The following is an 18,477-nucleotide window of genomic DNA, read 5'->3' as shown; positions in this document are numbered from 1 at the left end:
CATGTCACAGATTTGTGCGTAGGTACCTTTTCTTGCTGATGATGGGGTTTCCATGGCTCCTTTTTGTGAATAATCTTTTTACATACCAACTTGACATACTGTGACCTTTTCGTATATAAATGAATGGAAAAATGGATTGCACCTTTCTCAGCTGTGAATCTAAAGCCTCTCAGCATAAACCACAACACATCGAAGTGTGAAACTGTCTTGCTTTAGTAACTGCCAGTACTACATTCAAGACTATGCGACCCTGGACCACAAAACAAGTCTTAAGTAGCACGGTATATTTGTATAGCCAACAATACATTGTATGGGTCAAAATGATAGATTTTTCTTTTATGCCAAAAATCATTAAGATATTAAGTAAAGATCATGTTCCATGAAGATTTTTTTTGTAAATGCCCTTTTGTAAATATATCAAAACTTAATTTTTGATTAGTAATATGCATTGCTAAAAACTTCATTTGGACAATGTATAGGCGATTTTCTCAATATTTTAAATTTTTTTTTTGCACCCTCAGATTAAAGATTGGCCAACTATTCTCCTATCCTAACAAACCATACATTAATGGAAAGCTTTTTTCAACTTTCAAATGATGTATAAATTCCCAAAACTGGCCATTATGACTGCTTTTGTGATCCAGGGTCACATATTATCTAAAAAAATGCTTTGGGTTATTTGGCAACCCAGCATTGGGTAAATATTGGACAAAACACATGCTGGGTTATTTTGACCCAACTGGTTGAGTTAAATGTTTTAAATATATAAATATTAATAAAAAAAAAAGGTCCCTTATGACTGGTTTTGTGGTCCAGGGTCACATATGAATAAACAATATGGCTATAGGCCTACTGCTAAACTAAGATAAACTGGCCTATCGAAATGTTGACAGAATTAGATTGTGCGTCTATACTTAAATCAAGAGCCCCTTGTATTGTGTTGCTGAATATCATGTTTTGTCTTATGAACTGAAACAGGAAATTTAGTCCAAGTTTATAAAATGAGAGGTTGGGTGGGTCTGTTTTTATTGAAACCTGCGCCACAGCGAACTTTCTATAGCTACTTTACCTGTCCTGATCTGACCCTTAATATTGAATATTGTTGTTGTAGTAGCCTATAACGCTCAGATATACATTACAATTGTATTAAACATTTTTTTACATTAATAAGTTAAATTGTTACCATAATAAATGCGTTTAAGGTAGGCTACACAATAAAACCGTAGTTAAACTTTTTAATATTTTGTATTGCGCTGAGAAACAGCTACATGTACAAAAATCGTATTTATTTACACTTATTTAGAATTTTTATTTTTATCTATTTATAACCGAGACCACAGAGTAAGCGAGCGAGGCGACGCTCCAAATAGCTTATATTCTAAATAAAAAAGCTGTCTCTTCAGTGGTCTCATTGACTGCTTTAGCTCTCTCTTTCCGTCAGGTTGCTCGGTTGCAGTGTGGAGAGGGTGTTAGCGAGTCTCATCTGTATTCTTCCACGCGGTGCCTCCCCTACAGGCGTGTTTTGACTTGACAAAGTTAAGCGTGCTTCCTGGTTTGAAGCACTATGACCTCAGGTACGCCGCAAAACTCCAACAACGACTCACTTCTGCTTCTCGGACCTCTGCGCTTTACATTCCCAGCTGCTCATCCAACCAGGGATTAACTTTTGCAGGTTTTCTTTTCTCTGCACGTCTTCCAACTCAAACGGGATGCACTTGCACTTCAACTGTGGGTGAAGCGAGTGCCTACACCCGCATTATCAGGAAGAGTTTGTAAGAAAAGTGTCCGGGCTTCTCAAGATCAGACTGAAGCATCCAGACCCTGCGTGCTGTAAATAGCAAAGATGTCTGATTCAGCGTCCAGTTTTCTGCATGTAGGGGATATTGTCTCCCTGTATGCAGAAGGAACTGTCAATGGCTTTATAAGCACCCTGGGGTAAGTGTCTTCCATTGACTTCTCTGTCTTCCTGCTCTGCCTTCACCTTAGCCCAAGACCCTGCACAAAACACAGTTTTATGTTCATTTAAAACGCAGTAAATCATAGCCATGCATGTGAAATTCAGTTTCTCGTCAGTTCAGGTTATTATTAAATGAAATTATTGACATTCTAGTCTTGAGAACTCAAGCTTTGTTCTTTTTCTCTGCTAGATGGTTGTGCTGTGGCTTACTTGTACTCTGAGCTTTGATGTGTGTGTTTATGCTTTGCAAAAAGCTTGAGAGCTGCACACAGGTGTTCAGTTAAGTTACAGTGCAGTCAACAACCTAGAATTGCAATTTTAATCACATTTTGATTGATAGGCAGACTGTCAGATAATTATATATACTTTAAATATGTCATGTATGTGTATATTATGCAAGCTTCATTTGATGTCCGTGCTCCTAAATGAAAGCGCAATCTTGGATTTACATTTACAATGAAGCCTGTTAGTCTGAAAGGAAGAGACCTTTTTTAGCCTTAATCTCACTGTATGAACTGTTCAGCCCAAACCTTACTGTTCTTTTAATGTCAGGAGGAAACACCACCCCTGTTTTGGATACAGGCCAGATGCAAGAACAAAAAGATGGAGACAGTCGTCTTAAAAAGCAAATGTTATGCAGGAATGGCTCTCTTAAACAGCCAAGTGTCCAGGGTTTTTCCTTGGGCTATTTTAGCCTTTCAGGCTCAACGAGTGTCTCATTGTACTGGCGTGGCAACCTATAGACACGTTTTAACCTGTTTCTTAGAAACCCTCAAAGGCTACTTGGATTTGCAGGCTACCCTAGGGGTATTGTTAAATAGGAGTGGATATATATAATATTACATAATTAGAGCTTAAAGGCACTTTGGCAGAGCATTTGGACCTTTGGATTTAAAGTATTCAGCAGGGTGTCCACCAGAAGTCTGTAGAAATTGAGTTTGTGACCCTGACCCATAACTCTTTATGACCACTGATGCCAATGTGCCTCTCAAAGGCTTTTGAAGAATTGCTTTATTGAGATGACTCTGCGTGTTTACCTTCCCAGGCTGGTGGATGACCGTTGTGTCGTGGAGCCAGCAGGTGGAGATCTAGAAAACCCTCCCAAAAAATTCAGAGGTATTTTATAGTATAAATATATATAAATAATCCTTCACACAGCCAGTACTTCCAGAATCATTATTACATATACTGTAGCTCTTTGGATGTAAATTGGTAAAATGTGCATACAACCTTTCACTGATAGCTAGAAGTTTGTGGTCCCCAGAGTAAATTAAAATTAAGAAGACATGTTACATTTTAATCTGAGTAATAATTTTGATTGCAGAATAATTATAATACATTAAGAAATATTGTGTTGTTCCACTGTTTGTCTTGTTGCTAAGCCAATAGTTTTCTAAATGTAATAATGAACGTAGACATGGTTTCACAGACAGGGCTTAGACTAAATCAGGATTAGGCCATAGTTCAGTTAGGACATTAATGCAATTTTTAAAAGTGTGCCTTTGAAAAAACATTACTGGTGTACATCTCGAGACAAAACAAAGGCACTGATATATTTTAAGATCAGTCAGTGCAAGTTTCTTTCAGTTGAAACAGCTCAGACTTACATTTTAGTCTGGGATTAGGTTTAAGCCTTGTCTGTGAAACCTGGAGTAAATGTAATATATATTTTTTTAACTCAAAATAATCATATGTCAGTATATCGACTTATTTGGTAAGAAGTTGTATAGTAACATACAGTATTTGATTTAATTATTTTGAGTTTAATTTACGTTTTTTCAACCTAATATTCATATTTTTATTTTATTTCAGCTTTATTTAAATTTAATGAAATCAATTTTACCAGTTTCAGCTAACAAGAGTGTTGCAGTGGTGCAGTCAGTCATTTCCCAAATGTGAAAAAAAAAAGAAAAGTAGCATGTTAAATATGTATGGTTGGTTTTAAGTTACCTGGTATTGCTAGGTTATATTTACTTTAGTCCTGTTGGGCAAGCTGCTGTGTAGGTTAGTGTTGGTTTGTTGGTAGCTAACTGGGTCAACATAGCAGTGAAGTAACCTCAAACCATAAACCCTCCAACCCATTACGGTCAGATCTGATCTGCAGATGATACAAAAGTTTAGTTGAGATCAATTGTGAGCGAATACAAAAATGTTTCCTGTGAAAGTCCAAACCAATTTATAAATATTCATTTTATTCTTTCCTAAAATTCAGTATTTAGAGGCTTTTCAGGCCTTATAATTTGAGTTTATTTGCAAAATTTTTGCAATTTGCAAAAACAAAAATGAACTCTTCAATTGTTTGTTTGCTTGTTTATGTATTTATTCATTAAAAACCATTTATTCATTGAATCACATTTTTCAAAAACAGACACAAACAGCTGATACTGAAGTGCTAATTAATATATATTTTTTCTTGTTTGGGATCTAGACTGCCTGTTTAAGGTTTATCCCATGAACCGATATTCTGCCCAGAAACAATTCTGGAAGGCTAAACAGGCAAAGCATGAGAAGGATAAGATTGGAGACATGGTACTTCTTCAGAAACTGCAAGTAAGTCATAAACAATTCTACTGAATGTAGATCATCACTAGAATCCACGTTTGCTTTTTAATTACAGCTGTGAGCAAAGAGGAATTTGATGTATTTACTTTGTTTGCTGGGACACCTTTCATATGATGATTGATATTTGAGCTGCTTGCTCAGTGTCACTAATTTGTTTTTATGCTTTTTTGTCTCATACCAAAGCATGCAGCTAATTTGGAACAAAAACAGAATGAAGCTGAGAACAAAAAGGTCCATGGGGATGTGATAAAATACGGCAGTGTCATTCAGGTGAGAATTTGCTTTAGTAAAATGACACTTGTTAATTAGTTGCTGACTAATTCCTGCAGGTTGTTTATCTATACATCTTTGTTAATTGTTTTTTATTATGATTAATCATTTACATTAGAAAGGTGGATTTTTTTTTCCTCACAACATTTCTTCAGAACATAATTACTCCATTACAAAACCAGGAGAGGTTTTGTACAGTTATGTAAAGCTCTGTCAAACAGCAGTCTAGTCCCGACAGGTAGACCTAAGTGTAAAAAACATTTAATCCCTTATATAGAGGTGTAGAAAGGTGCAGTTCTGTGACATAAACCTTGTTTATAGAAACCAAAGATTAAGAATTATCCTAGTCACCCAACCTAATCAAGCCTTCCATTCAAGATTCAAGGTGCACCACCATCTATGGACTCTAAAAACAGTTCTTGACTGGATGTTGAAAAGTGGGCGGTCCTTTTCAGAATAGCTCAGTGTAATTGGCTGGACATGATCTGTATATGACATTTAGAGCTGAGTTAGTAATATTAGCCAGAAATGAAAGTAATTTTAACAAAAGATAACACAGACAAACATTTTGTTTCTTTGGAATAACATGCATGAATGAATTTTCCACATTATGTATATTAATAAACTAAAAGTCATTTTTGATTTTATATTGACTGAGTTTCTTAATGGACACAACTATGCCTGCACATTTTTATCTCAGTCAGAAAAGGCAAAAAAGAAATGTGCTTCCTCCCTGGTAGTGATGTCAGTAACAGATAATTGCCTACAGCAATGCCACACTATAGGAAACAGAGCCTTTTCCTGTTACTATAGGGTATCCTGAAATAAAGAGCTTCACATATCCAGTGATTCCTGTGGGTTAAAACTTCTTCTTAGTAATCCAACCAACAAACATTTATTTTTACTGAAATAACACTTAGTCTTCAGGAATCGTAGAGTAGTTTAAAGCCATTCAGCATGTACATAGTGGCAGAGGAGGTGCTACCATATTATAGCATATTCATTCTAGATTTTTTTTTAGACAAAAAGGAAGTACTTTCTTACTAATAAGCTTTGTAGTAGGTGCACTGCTGTGGAAAAAGCAATAAACCACAAAGGCTGTGCGGTAAAGTGAGTCTCGAGTGGCTTGCATTTATAAATAGTCAGCAGCAATATGATTTAACACACAAATGTTCAGTTAATAACTTATTTTATTAATTAAAATCATAACAGTTCTTCTGCCAGGTAATAAAACGTGTTAGTGATACCTTGTGTGGCTCACGCAATCCTATTTTAGAGCCTGAGCTGTCCTTTTTATGAGCTGAGCTGTGTTGATTCTAATAAACGTTGATGTGTTTTCAGCTCCTGCACATGAAGAGCAACAAGTATTTGACGGTGAATAAGCGTCTCCCAGCTTTGCTGGAGAAGAATGCCATGCGTGTCACTCTTGATGGGACGGGGAACGAGGGATCCTGGCTTTTCATTCAACCTTTTTGGAAGCTCCGAGCCAATGGAGACAATGTAATTCATGCAAGCACACAAGAAACTCAAAAGTCACAGAATATAAACAAGCTATTGCGGTAAATCGCATGAAGCTAGTTTTTATATCCAGTAAGATTATTATGGTAAACTATGACTGAAACTAAAATTAAAACCAGTAAAAAAGCATTTTCATTACGTGTAGTAAATGAAATGGTAAGTGAAATAAAATATTAAAAACGTATTATTTCAGCTAGTTCTGATAAACTACAAAAACTAAAAGAAAATATACACATATAGACAAAATTATAAAAATTTTAATTAAAATTACAATAAAAATGGAAAATGAAATAAATTAATGTACTACTGTAAAAATATATATTTTTTCTATTCACCAAGCCTGTGTTTATTTGATCAAATTCCAAATTACAGCAAAAGCAGTAAAATTGTGAAATATTTTTACTATTTAAAAATAACTTTTTCTATTTGAATATATTTTAAATTGTAATTTATTCCTGTGATTTCAAAGCTGAGTTTTTAGCAGCATTACTCCAGTCACATGATCCTTCAGAAATCATTCTAATATTTTCATTTGTTGCTCAAAAAACATTTATTATTAATATTATGTTGAAAACAGCTGAGTAGAATTTTTTTAGGTTTCCTTGATGAATAGAAAGTTCAGAAGAACATAATTTCTCTAAAATAGAAATCTTTTAACATTATAACATTATAAATTATATCTTTATCATCACTTTTGATCAATTAAAGGCATCGTTGCTAAATGCAAGTATTAATTTTTATAATTTCTTTCCCTCTTTCTTTTATACTGATTCTTTTTATACTGATAGTGTATAATGTTACAAAAACCTTTACTCCACTGTTTTAAATATTGATAATAAAATTAATACAAATGTTTTTGAACATCAAATCAGCATATTAGAATGACATTTTAAAATATATTCATATAGAAAACTGTTATTTTAAATGGTAAACATATTTCAAAATTGTTTTGTTTTTGATGTACTTTAGATCAAATAAATGCAGGCTTGACTAGCAGAAGAGACTTTAAAAATCATCCTGTTCAAAACCTGGATCTGGATACCTTTTATGTCACAAAGTAGAAGATCTTTTTAAACAAGCTTTGTTTTCTTTATGTAAAATGCTTTTTACATTTTTTTTCTAATGGTTTTGTGCAGCAGTATAACCTTGCATAATTTTATGAGATTCACCTTTGTACCTACATACACACACACACCTATGCATTTTAACAGCATACATTTACCTGCACACTTAATTACATATCATAGTCTATACAAATATAGACACACACTAAGTGCACACACAGCCCACATACACACTCACAAAGTTAGGTAAAATGCATGCAAATGACCCCATACCCATATAAACAGGTTTGCTGAGCTAATCCGACTTTAAATGTTTGTAGATTGCTTGTCCCTTGTGTAAACTGATAGAGATGTACATATTTGCTTTTCAGATACCTGTGGCTATGACAGTCATATTAAGCCCCTCACTGAATAGTTTGTACTCCATTTCAGGTGGTAGTTGGAGATAAGGTGATCCTGAATCCTGTGAACGCTGGACAGCCTCTCCATGCCAGTAATTACGAGCTTCCCGATCACCCAGGGTGCAAAGAGGTGCGCGTTTTTGAGAAGACATGTTTATTTTGCCTTGAAGTTCTGTCAGCATGACTATGAAGTAGACCGATGGATTGTGGGTGATTGTAATCAGCCCTGATGATTTGACAAATTGTGTTTTTCTTAAGATGCAAGCTAGTTGTTGTCATTTCACCATTGTAACAATGTACGTGTTTTCTGAGATTAGTGAAGGTTAGCAAAATAAGCTGAATGAGTGCTGTGTGCCATTGTATGTTTATAATGTAAGTCTGCCCCCTACAGATCAACTCAGTCAATAGCAACACCAGCTGGAAGATCAATCTGTTTATGATGTTCAGTGACCACAAAGATGAAGTCCTTAAGGGAGTAAGTGCAACAAGCACATGCAAAACTCATTATTACAACCTTGTGCTGCAGTTCATGCCAACAAATCCATGCCGTTAACTTTGCTGTTTTTAAAAGAAATGCTAAGCTTTTGTATACACTGTAGCCATTTTAAAACCAATTTTATCATATACACTACCAGTCAAAAGTTTTTGAACAGTAAGGTTTTGACTGTTTTTTAAAGAAGTCTCTTCTGCTCACAAAGCCTGCATTTATTTTAACCAATGCACAGCAAAACAGTACAACTTTCAAAATATTTACCATTTAAAATAACTGTTTTCTATTTGAATATATTTTTAAAATGCTACATTTTGATCACTACTCCAGTCTTCAGTGTCACGTGATCCTTTGACACATTTAACATTTGACTAATTTAGCAAGGATGCTTTAAATTGATCAATGATGATAAAGACATTTAAAATGTTACAAAAGATTTCTATTTCAAACAAATGTGGTTCTACTGAACTTCCTATTCATAAAAGAAACCTAAAAAAACTACTCAGCTGTTTTCAACATAATAATAATAAATGTTTTTTGAGCAGCAAATCAGAATATTAGAATGAAGAATCATGTGACTGGAGTAATGACGCTAAAATTTCAGCTTTAAAATCGCAGGAATAAATTATATTTAAAAATATATTCAAATAGAAAACATAATTTTAAATAGTAAAAGTATTTCTAAATTTGACTTTTTGCTGTATGTATTATTAAATAAATGCAGGCTTGGTCAGCAGAAGAGACGTCTTTAAAAAAACATTACAAATCTTACTGTTCAAAAACTTTTGACTGGCACTATCTAAAGTCTAGCCAGTTATGTTGGCGTTTCATAATAAAAGCAATATTTATGCTGTTCATGCATAGGGAGACGTGGTAAGGCTCTTCCACGCAGAGCAGGAGAAGTTTCTGACCTGTGATGAGTACAAGTCTAAGCTGCATGTGTTTCTGCGCACAACTCTGCGTCAGTCTGCTACTTCAGCCACCAGCTCCAATGCATTATGGGAGGTTGAGGTAGGAGCCTCCTCATTGATTGATTTAGCAGATTTCCTGCATTAATGGTAGGTTTTACATTCAGACATGTGTAGGACTATATTCTCAAAAGAGGTGAATATGTTGCTACATAAATATAAATTTTTATTATAATTAGAAATGTATTCAAAATAGATTATTAACATATTGATTGTTTTTAATTTCTTTGAGCCTTTCATATATGTAAAGTATTTTTAGAAGCCTGTTATCTAAATCTTTTTTTATATGATATGCAAACTTGCAGACTTGCAATCATAAGAGATAAAGTTATCAATTTTAACTTTAAATGATCAATTCATCACAATTCTTTTGTGATATAAGGTTGAATTGTTTGCTTGTTGGTTGTAGGTGGTTCATCATGATCCGTGTCGTGGAGGAGCAGGACACTGGAACAGCCTGTATCGATTCAAACACTTGGCCACAGGAAACTATCTTGCTGCTGAGGTAAAACCCTCCACATTTATAGTAATCTGATATATGGTTTAATAATATTAGAATGACTTGTTTACATTATTTGTTTGTGTTGCAGGAGAATCCAGGTTATAAAGAAAACAGCAATGATATAGAGGTAGGCTAAAATGATATGTTTTGTATGACTTGTTGGTAACACATGGAAAAACTTTCTGGTAGACATCTCACTGTCAGACTTTAATCAGTAGTTCACGAATTGGAAAAAATGGGAAAATTTTCTCAGAAAGTCTCTTACTGGTACTTTGTCTATAGGTGGATAGTAGCCGTATCAAGAGAAGCCTAGGCGAGAGGATAAAATACAAGCTAGCTGCAGTGCCACATGGGAATGACATTGCCTCTCTGTTTGAGCTGGACCCCACCACACTGCAGAAGACTGATTCATTTGTGCCACGGTATACAATTCTGTGCTTCACTCTTTCTCTGTCTTGTTGCATTCTGTGGGTTAAAAACTTGATTAAAGTATTCCTCCTGCATATTCTCGACTTTCAACAGAAATTCTTATGTCCGATTCCGTCACCTGTGTACAAACACTTGGATCCAAAGCACCAACATTCCCATCGACATTGATGAGGAGAGACCCATTCGATTAATGGTGAAAAACTTTCTCTGTACATATAGTCTTTCCAACCATAATTTCTGAATGTCGAGAATTCTGTGTATATTAATGTCTGAAACATTATCTTAATTTTTAAAACAGGAAGAATTAAAACATAAGTTGCATGTAGTACTACAGCTTTTATTTATATATTTATGTATGTATATATGTATGTATTTATTTTTACTTATCATTTGCCAAGTGTTGTATGTCACAATTTAAATATATTATAAATTTTATTACTCTATCCGTTCAAAAATTTGGGGTCAGTAATATTTTTTTATTTATTTAATCAAAAATACAGTAAAAATAATACTTTTGTGAAACATTATTACATTATTATATTTGTGTTTTGTTGTATCTATCTTACTATATTTTATGGATTTTTTTTTTCAGTTATTATATTTATTGTAGTAAGTTTTAAAATGTGTAACTGTAAAAGCAAAGCTGAATTTATTTATTTATTTTTAAATTTTAATATGCTGATTTGGGACTATTATCAATGTTGAAACTGTTGTACTTAATATTTTTGTGGAAATTAGATACATTTATTAGAATAGAAAGTTAAATATAACTATATAGTATATAGTAAGTTTCTTATGCTAATCAAGGCTGAATTTATTTGATCAACAATCTAGAAAAACAGTAATATTGTAAAATATAACTTCAATTTATAATAACAGTTTTCTATGTGAATATTTTTTCAAATGTAATTTATTCCTGTGATACAAATTTTCAGCATTGTTACTCCAGTCTCCAGTGTCACATGATCCTTCAGAAATCGTTCCAATATGCTGATTTATTATCAGTGTTGAAAACAATGTTGTTCTGATGCTTAGTATTTAGTTAGAACCTGTGATACTTTTTTAGGATTCTTTAATAAATAAAGAGTTAAAAAGTACAGCATTTATTTAAAATGGAAATCTTTTGTAACAATATAAACTACCGTTTCAAAGTTTGTGGTCAATGCATTTTTATTTTTTCTTCTTTTTTAAAAGAAATTAATACTTCTAGTTAACCAAGGATGTGCTAAATTGATGAAAAGTGATAGCAAATACTTCTATTGTTAGAAAAGATTTATATATATAAAAAATGCTTTTTCTTTAACTTTTTTCATCAAAAATCCTGAATAAAGAATCACAGGTTCCAAAAAAATATATATAAATAAATAAATAAATAAATATATATTAAGCAGCACAACTGTTTCCAACATTGATAATAAAAGTAATAAATCAGCATATTAGAATGATTTCTGAAGAATCATGTTACTCTGAAGACTGGAGTAAAGGCTGTTGAAAATTTAGCTTTGCTTCAGAGAAATACATTATTTTATGAATTCATGATTAACTGTAATATTATTTCACAATAGAACTTTTTTTCTGTACATTAAAATTCTTACTGATCTTAAAGTTTTAAATGGCAGTGTACATTTATTTTAGTATTCACTTTTTCCTTCTTTCTTCTCCCTTCCTCCTCTTCTTCTGCTAGCTGGGCACCTGCCCCACCAAAGAGGACAAAGAAGCCTTTGCCATCGTCTCTGTGCCGGTCATGGAGATTCGAGATCTAGATTTTGCAAATGATGCCAGCCTTATGTTGAGCACTGTAGTTGACAAGTTTAACTTCGGCTTCCTCAGTCCTAATGACAGAAGGTAGAGTTGACACGACACACAAACACCAAGTCTGAGGTTTTATGTCCTTAATGGCTGTGGTTTTTACTTTGTAAATACTTGTAAAGTATTCCTATTGTTGAATATATTATCTCAGAGCTTCATGCACCCTCTCTATGCACAGGTATGCCATTAAACTGCTGGAGGATGTGGTTTTCTTTGTCGTCGATCAGTTTAACAATGGCCAGCCAGCCCTGGAGGTGATGATGAACAAGCCTAACCGAGAGAGACAGAAACTTATGAGGGAGCAGAACATTCTCAAACAGGTCTGATTTTAATGTTTGGAAAATTATGGTTTGTCTACAGTTGAAACGCCCTTGTTGGTGAATGATCAGGTTGATCTTCTGGTCTCTTTTTCTGCTCAGATATTTGGGATCATTAAAGCCCCATTTAAACAGAGGGACGCCGAGCCTCCTCTGCTAACACTCGATGAGCTGTCTGACCAGAAATACGCTCCCTATCAGTACATGCTCAGACTGTGCTACAGGGTGCTGCGTCATTCACAGGAAGACTACCGTAAGAATCAGGTACTTCACTCCATACTTACACATGTGCTCACGAATGGTAAAGATCACAGGGCTATATCAAAAATCTGTTATGTTGAAGTTGTATGAATGCATTCAGACTGAAAAGAGACATGGACAGCATTCAGACATGGGGATTTGTCTTATAGGAACACATAGCCAAGCAGTTTGGAATGATGCAGTCTCAGATCGGCTATGATATTCTGGCTGAGGACACCATCACAGCCCTGCTACACAACAACCGCAAACTGCTGGAGAAACACATCACTAAAACCGAGGTGGAGACTTTCGTCAGTCTGGTTCGTAAGAACAGGGAGCCAAGGTTAGTATTTTGATTTACATCAGATCAGTGTTGGCGGTAACGCATTACAAGTAACATGAGTTGCGTAATCAGATTACCTTTTTCAAGTAATTAGTAAAGTAACATTACTTTTTCATTTACAAGAAAATATTTGAGTTGCTTTTTCAAAAAAGTAACGCCATTTATTAATTGTGTCCTTTATGTATTTAATTCCATTTTATTAACCAATGTTTTTGCTGCTGACATTTGTTGATTCAATTTGACCATACTTATAAGCAAACTTTAAATTAACTAATATTTGTGCTTCATTTTTCTCATTGCTGTGTACAGTTCTACTGTACAGATGTGAATTTATTTTTCCTTCAGCCTTAGGCTTATTAATTTCACTTTTTGGTGTGAAAGTGCTTTTACATTTGCTAAAAATCATGCAAGCCCTGCTCAGAATTTAAAAAGTAACTCAAAAGTAATGCAAAAGTCTTGCATTACTTTCTATAAAAAGTAACTAAGTAATGTAAATAGTTACTAGTATATATTGTAATGCATTACTTTTAAAAAGTAACTTTCCCCAACAATGCATCAGATGAAACCTAAAATTATGAATTTTAAAAATGCCAAGTTCTGACATGAAACTCTAAATCAGGAGGTCCAGTAATGAACCAAATAAATGACTAAAATGACTGTAAAAAGCATGATTTACAATTCAAATATCACAAAACAAATATCAATTCTTATATTAATTTAAGAAATTATTATAAATCAAGTATTATATTAATTAAATAACATATACATATATTTTATTGCCTTAATTGTTTAAATTTTTATAACACATTATCTTGTCGATCCAGATCCATTGGTTCACATTTACAACTCGTGTTGTAAACTACGTATTTGCTGCTTAAAACCATGGATTGATTTTCAAATTGGTCTTTTTGACAACTGAAAATCTGGAATCTGAGGGTGCAAAAAAAATCTAAATATTGCGAAAATTGCTTTTAAAGTTCTAAATATCTAATGTCTTAAATACTCAAAGCACTGTATCGGCGTCCATAGTTATCACATGCCTGTTTATGTAAATGTGTATTCCATGTTTATGTTTTGATTTCCAGGTTTCTGGACTACCTGTCAGACTTGTGTGTGTCCAATAATGTTGCGATCGCAGTCACTCAGGAGCTGATATGTAAATGTGTGCTGGATGCCAAGAACCAGGATATTCTCATGAAAACTGAGTAAGTCTATAAATTGTGTAGCGTGTCAGTCTCTGGTTATGTGCTCTTGTGAATTGTTTCTGTGTGTGTTTGTGAAGGCGGCGAGCAGCTAAGGACACGCACCACACCTCTGAGTATATGGAAGAGTATGGAGAGGAGGATGAAGTTTGGCTGATCTGGTCTGAGAAGGAGAACGAGTCCCATGAGAAGAGCATTCGACAGCTTGCCCAAGAGGCCCGGCAAGGAAATGTACATGACGAAAATGTGCTGACATATTACAGGTAATGAAAGTGAGGGCTGACAGTTGATTAAACCCAATATAAACATCGCCATAGATGCAATAATTAATCTTTTTGTGCTGTCAATTTAACATTATAATTTATTAGTCAGGTGTGTAGACTCACAACTTATTGAACTAAATGAACATGTTCAATTGACAGCACATAAAGATATAATTTAGTCATCTGCTAACTTGAATATTTTGAATTTGTTGTGTTTTTTTTTTTTCAGGTATCAGCTCAAACTGTTTGCACGAATGTGTTTTGATCGCCAATATCTGGCCATAGATGAGATCTCGAAGCAACTGGATGTGGAGCTAATTTCCCTCTGCATGATGGATGAGGCACTTCCCTTTGACCTGCGGGCGTCTTTCTGTAGACTCATGCTACATGCACACGTCGATCGTGACCCTCAAGAGCTTGTGACACCCATCAAGTTTGCTCGCTTGTGGACGGAAATTCCCACCTCTATTAGCATCAAAGAGTGTGTTCCCATACAATCACCTTATATATGACCTAATATAGAATTTTTCAAAAACATACTCAGCTACACTAGCATCCAAAAGTTTGGGGTTGATAAGATTTATTTATTTTTTTAGTCACTAAAGCTCACTCAGACTGCATTTATTTAATCAAATCTTGTGAAATGTTAATACAATTTAAAATAACTCTTGTATTTTAATGCATTTTTAAATGTGATTTATTCCTGTGATGGCAAAGCAAAATTTTCAGCAGCCATTGCACCAGTCTTAAGTCATATGATCTTTCAGAAGTCGTCTAATATACTGAATGAAAATGTTATTTTTTGGAAAAAAAAAACATACTTTTGGACGAAAGTGTATGTAAAGATATTAAACTTTTTATATTGCTGTTTATATCACTATTTAAACAATAAAAGATGTAATTATGGTGTTTATTGTTTTTTTGTTATAGTTATGACTCTCACTTGGACTATTCACGAGACAATAAAAAGAACAAGTTTGCCAATACAATGGCGTTTATGGAGGAGTACCTTAACAACGTTCTCATTGATGACCTGCCTTTTGCCAATGAGGAGAAAAACAAGCTAACATATGAGGTACAGTTATATATTAAAATGTCAAGATGATGTGCTTTAACATGTAAATGTTAACAGTAATATATTCCTAAATCACATTAACATATTTGCTGTATTTACTTGTTTGTAGGTGGTAAGCTTGGCGAGACATCTCATCTACTTTGGGTTCTACAGTTTTTTTGAGCTTCTGAGGTTGACTCGCACTCTCCTGGGAATCATAGACTGCACTCCGAGTAATGCTACAATCAACCCAACGTTTAGCGATGATGCCAGTGGTTAGTATTCAAAAAAACTAGAAAAAAAATTGTTTTAGATATGTATAAGTTTCCCGACTGTGACAAAAAGTCAGACTGAGTTTTAACAGACCCCCTAAAACGTGCGGTGAGTTTGGTGGGGGTAATTGAGAATCACGTGAGAGAAGGCCTCTATCATGATATGATTGGATACGACTGGTTATGTTCAGCTGTGATTGGTTCATGCGATAAATCCTGCCTCTTGTGTTTGTTGGCGTTCTGCGTTCACGAATCAGTCTGAATAAGCAATATAATGGCATAAATGGAAAGACTAATTTAATAAAGTAAGTAAACAACTCACACACTTAGATATAACCACGTTGTTACATCAAAATAAGACTTAAAGTGGCTTGAAAACGAATTTGTGGGAGTTTTAACTAAGTAATAATTACCTTAGTGAAATTTAAAGTAAATATCCGTGTCTGGGACCAATATTTACCAAGCTTTGGTGACTGATGATCCAAAAAATAGTTAAAAGTTAACTATTTAAAAGAATAGCTGAACATAAGTTCACAAATAAACTTAGAATTCAGCCTCCAAAATGGCCACTAAAACTGTTTCATCTTCCTAGGTAAGAACGTCAGGCGCTCCATTCACGGCATGGGGCAGATGATGTCCACCATGGTGCTAAACCGGAAACCATCTCTGTTTGCTGGATCTGGTCGCCCTGGTGCTCTAGACACCCAGGCTGGCAGTAAAGATAGCATTGACACACAGGACATCACTGTCATGGACACCAAACTAAAGATCCTGGAGATATTACAGGTAGATGCTGTCAAAGATGACAAAAGCTTTATTCTGTCAGTCCTGGCAATATCTAAAACTCCTGGTTTTGTGCAGTTCATCCTCAGTGTGCGTCTGGACTATCGGCTTTCCTTCCTGCTGTCCGTGTTCAAGAAGGAGTTTGTGGAGGTGTATCCTATGGGTGATGCAGATGCTACGCATCATACGGAGCATGAGGGTACTGATGTTTAGATAAATATTCAAAATGAAACTCTTGTAATTGTCAGAACCTAACTACTAATCAAATAACAATTGTAATATTAATATAATCAACTAACAATCTGTAAAATTGCAGTATGATCAAATAACAACATAACAATTCTTTCACTCTTTTATGTACTAATCCCTCTACTCTATGTTTCATCTTTGTGTTTGTGTTTGTCTCAGAGCCTCGTTCTGGTGAGAGTGGCAATGTTTCATCATTTCTTGATTCTTAAAATTAATTCTTTAAAGGTGTAGTGTGTAATTTTTGATGTTACTCAATAAAATACTTCATGCTATCACTAAATGTATAATGTTTACATTGGAAAAACCTGTTTGATTTCCAGAGTTCCATTTGATGCCACTAGTGGCTCAGAAATCACATACTTCACCTTTAATAGATGACATTTAAATCTAAATCAATTTAGGTTAGAAGTAGAAGTAGTCATGCTTGAATTAGTATTCGGATTGTACATTCGTGTTATTTATTTATTAATTAAATATTTTAAACAGCTTCCATCAACCTCCAGCACATTGGAGAGCAGGCAGAGGCCATGTTTGGAATTGGGTATGAACAATTTATTCTATTTATTTATTCTATATATACTTTGATCTTTAGTCTTTGTGAGATATAATCTTTTTTTGACTACTCTGATTGTACAGTAAAGGAAACAGCATTCTGGAAGTGGATGATGAAGGTGGACGAATGTTTCTGCGTGTTCTGATCCACCTCATCATGCACGACTACCCTCCGTTGATTTCCGGGGCCTTGCAGTTACTTTTCAAGCACTTCAGTCAAAGACAAGAAGTCCTCCACACCTTTAAACAGGTTGAATATACAGCCCACTTAAAGATATACAAACAACTTGATTTTATTGGTAAAAAGATGTGACTAGACACCTCCAAGTACAACTTCTGCACGTAATACACATCCCCAACTGTGCAAAATGTAGATTTACATCTGTGCAGACCATAAAATGTATTTTACTGCTCATTTCCATGCAGTAAATCAAAATTCCAAAAATTAAAATTAAAAAGTACTATGTAATCGCTTTTGTAAAGATAAAAATTGTTGATGTAATTTCTTTATCCTGCTATGTTTGTTCTCCTCAGGTCCAACTTCTCATTTCAGCTCAGGATGTGGACAACTACAAACACATAAAACGAGATCTGGATCTTCTGCGCACCATGGTGGAGAAGTCTGAGCTTTGGGTCATTAAAAAAAGTAGCTCTGGGGGAGATGGGAAGAAAGACAAGAAAGACAAAAAAGAAAAAAAAGAGCCTGCACCGGTAAAGCATGCACTGGGGAATGAGGGATTATGTGTAGTAGGATAATTAGGTGAAAAAAAGCTTATTTTCTTTTCTTTTTCATGCAGCCACCTCCAGAGGAGGACACGGATACAAAAAAACAGAAGGTTGAAAAGAGCAATGAAAGCTACCAGAATGTCAAAGAGGTGATGTTTTTGGATCTGTTCTTAGTGTATTTGTATAATTAAAATATTAAAATAGAAAAGTTATTTTAAATTGTAATAATGTTTCACAATAAAACTGTTTTTACTGTAGTTTTATTAAACTACCTTGGTGAGCATAAGAGACATCTTACTGACCTCAAATATTTGAACAGTATATTATGATAATGAATTTTTTTTATATGCACACATATGCAGTTTATATATTTTGTGTTGAGTATACAGTATATATTATGGAAGACCATTTCCGCCACTGAATAAAAAATAAAAAGGTACTTGCAACTTTTTTCTCACAATTCTGCATGTTATAAAGTCAGAATTGCAAGTTATATCATGCAATTC

At 34.3% G+C, this 18,477-nt stretch overlaps 1 protein-coding gene across 1 annotated transcript in view; it reads left to right on the top strand.

The window, feature by feature from the left end:
* The first annotated feature begins 1,843 nt into the window (after positions 1-1,843).
* The window catches only part of itpr3 (inositol 1,4,5-trisphosphate receptor, type 3), a 32,674-nt gene continuing 16,040 nt past the window's right edge, over positions 1,844-18,477 (top strand). The window contains exons 1-27 of the mRNA XM_073818899.1: positions 1,844-1,935; positions 3,003-3,073; positions 4,386-4,507; positions 4,703-4,789; positions 6,131-6,289; positions 7,804-7,902; positions 8,164-8,247; positions 9,127-9,273; positions 9,640-9,735; positions 9,821-9,859; positions 10,015-10,154; positions 10,255-10,354; positions 11,846-12,006; positions 12,149-12,290; positions 12,390-12,551; positions 12,698-12,870; positions 13,956-14,075; positions 14,153-14,335; positions 14,565-14,816; positions 15,266-15,410; positions 15,520-15,664; positions 16,254-16,447; positions 16,523-16,643; positions 17,180-17,234; positions 17,330-17,495; positions 17,780-17,956; positions 18,043-18,120. Of these exons, the coding sequence (XP_073675000.1) occupies positions 1,844-1,935; positions 3,003-3,073; positions 4,386-4,507; positions 4,703-4,789; positions 6,131-6,289; positions 7,804-7,902; positions 8,164-8,247; positions 9,127-9,273; positions 9,640-9,735; positions 9,821-9,859; positions 10,015-10,154; positions 10,255-10,354; positions 11,846-12,006; positions 12,149-12,290; positions 12,390-12,551; positions 12,698-12,870; positions 13,956-14,075; positions 14,153-14,335; positions 14,565-14,816; positions 15,266-15,410; positions 15,520-15,664; positions 16,254-16,447; positions 16,523-16,643; positions 17,180-17,234; positions 17,330-17,495; positions 17,780-17,956; positions 18,043-18,120 (3,510 nt within the window). The remainder of the gene's footprint in view (positions 1,936-3,002; positions 3,074-4,385; positions 4,508-4,702; positions 4,790-6,130; positions 6,290-7,803; positions 7,903-8,163; positions 8,248-9,126; positions 9,274-9,639; positions 9,736-9,820; positions 9,860-10,014; positions 10,155-10,254; positions 10,355-11,845; positions 12,007-12,148; positions 12,291-12,389; positions 12,552-12,697; positions 12,871-13,955; positions 14,076-14,152; positions 14,336-14,564; positions 14,817-15,265; positions 15,411-15,519; positions 15,665-16,253; positions 16,448-16,522; positions 16,644-17,179; positions 17,235-17,329; positions 17,496-17,779; positions 17,957-18,042; positions 18,121-18,477) is intronic.

The sequence above is a fragment of the Garra rufa genome, chromosome 15 (genome assembly GCF_049309525.1).
Source record: "Garra rufa chromosome 15, GarRuf1.0, whole genome shotgun sequence".
Lineage (NCBI taxonomy): Eukaryota > Metazoa > Chordata > Actinopteri > Cypriniformes > Cyprinidae > Garra > Garra rufa.
Note: the sequence above shows the minus strand (reverse complement) of the source record. Positions and strands in the feature narration are given on the sequence as shown.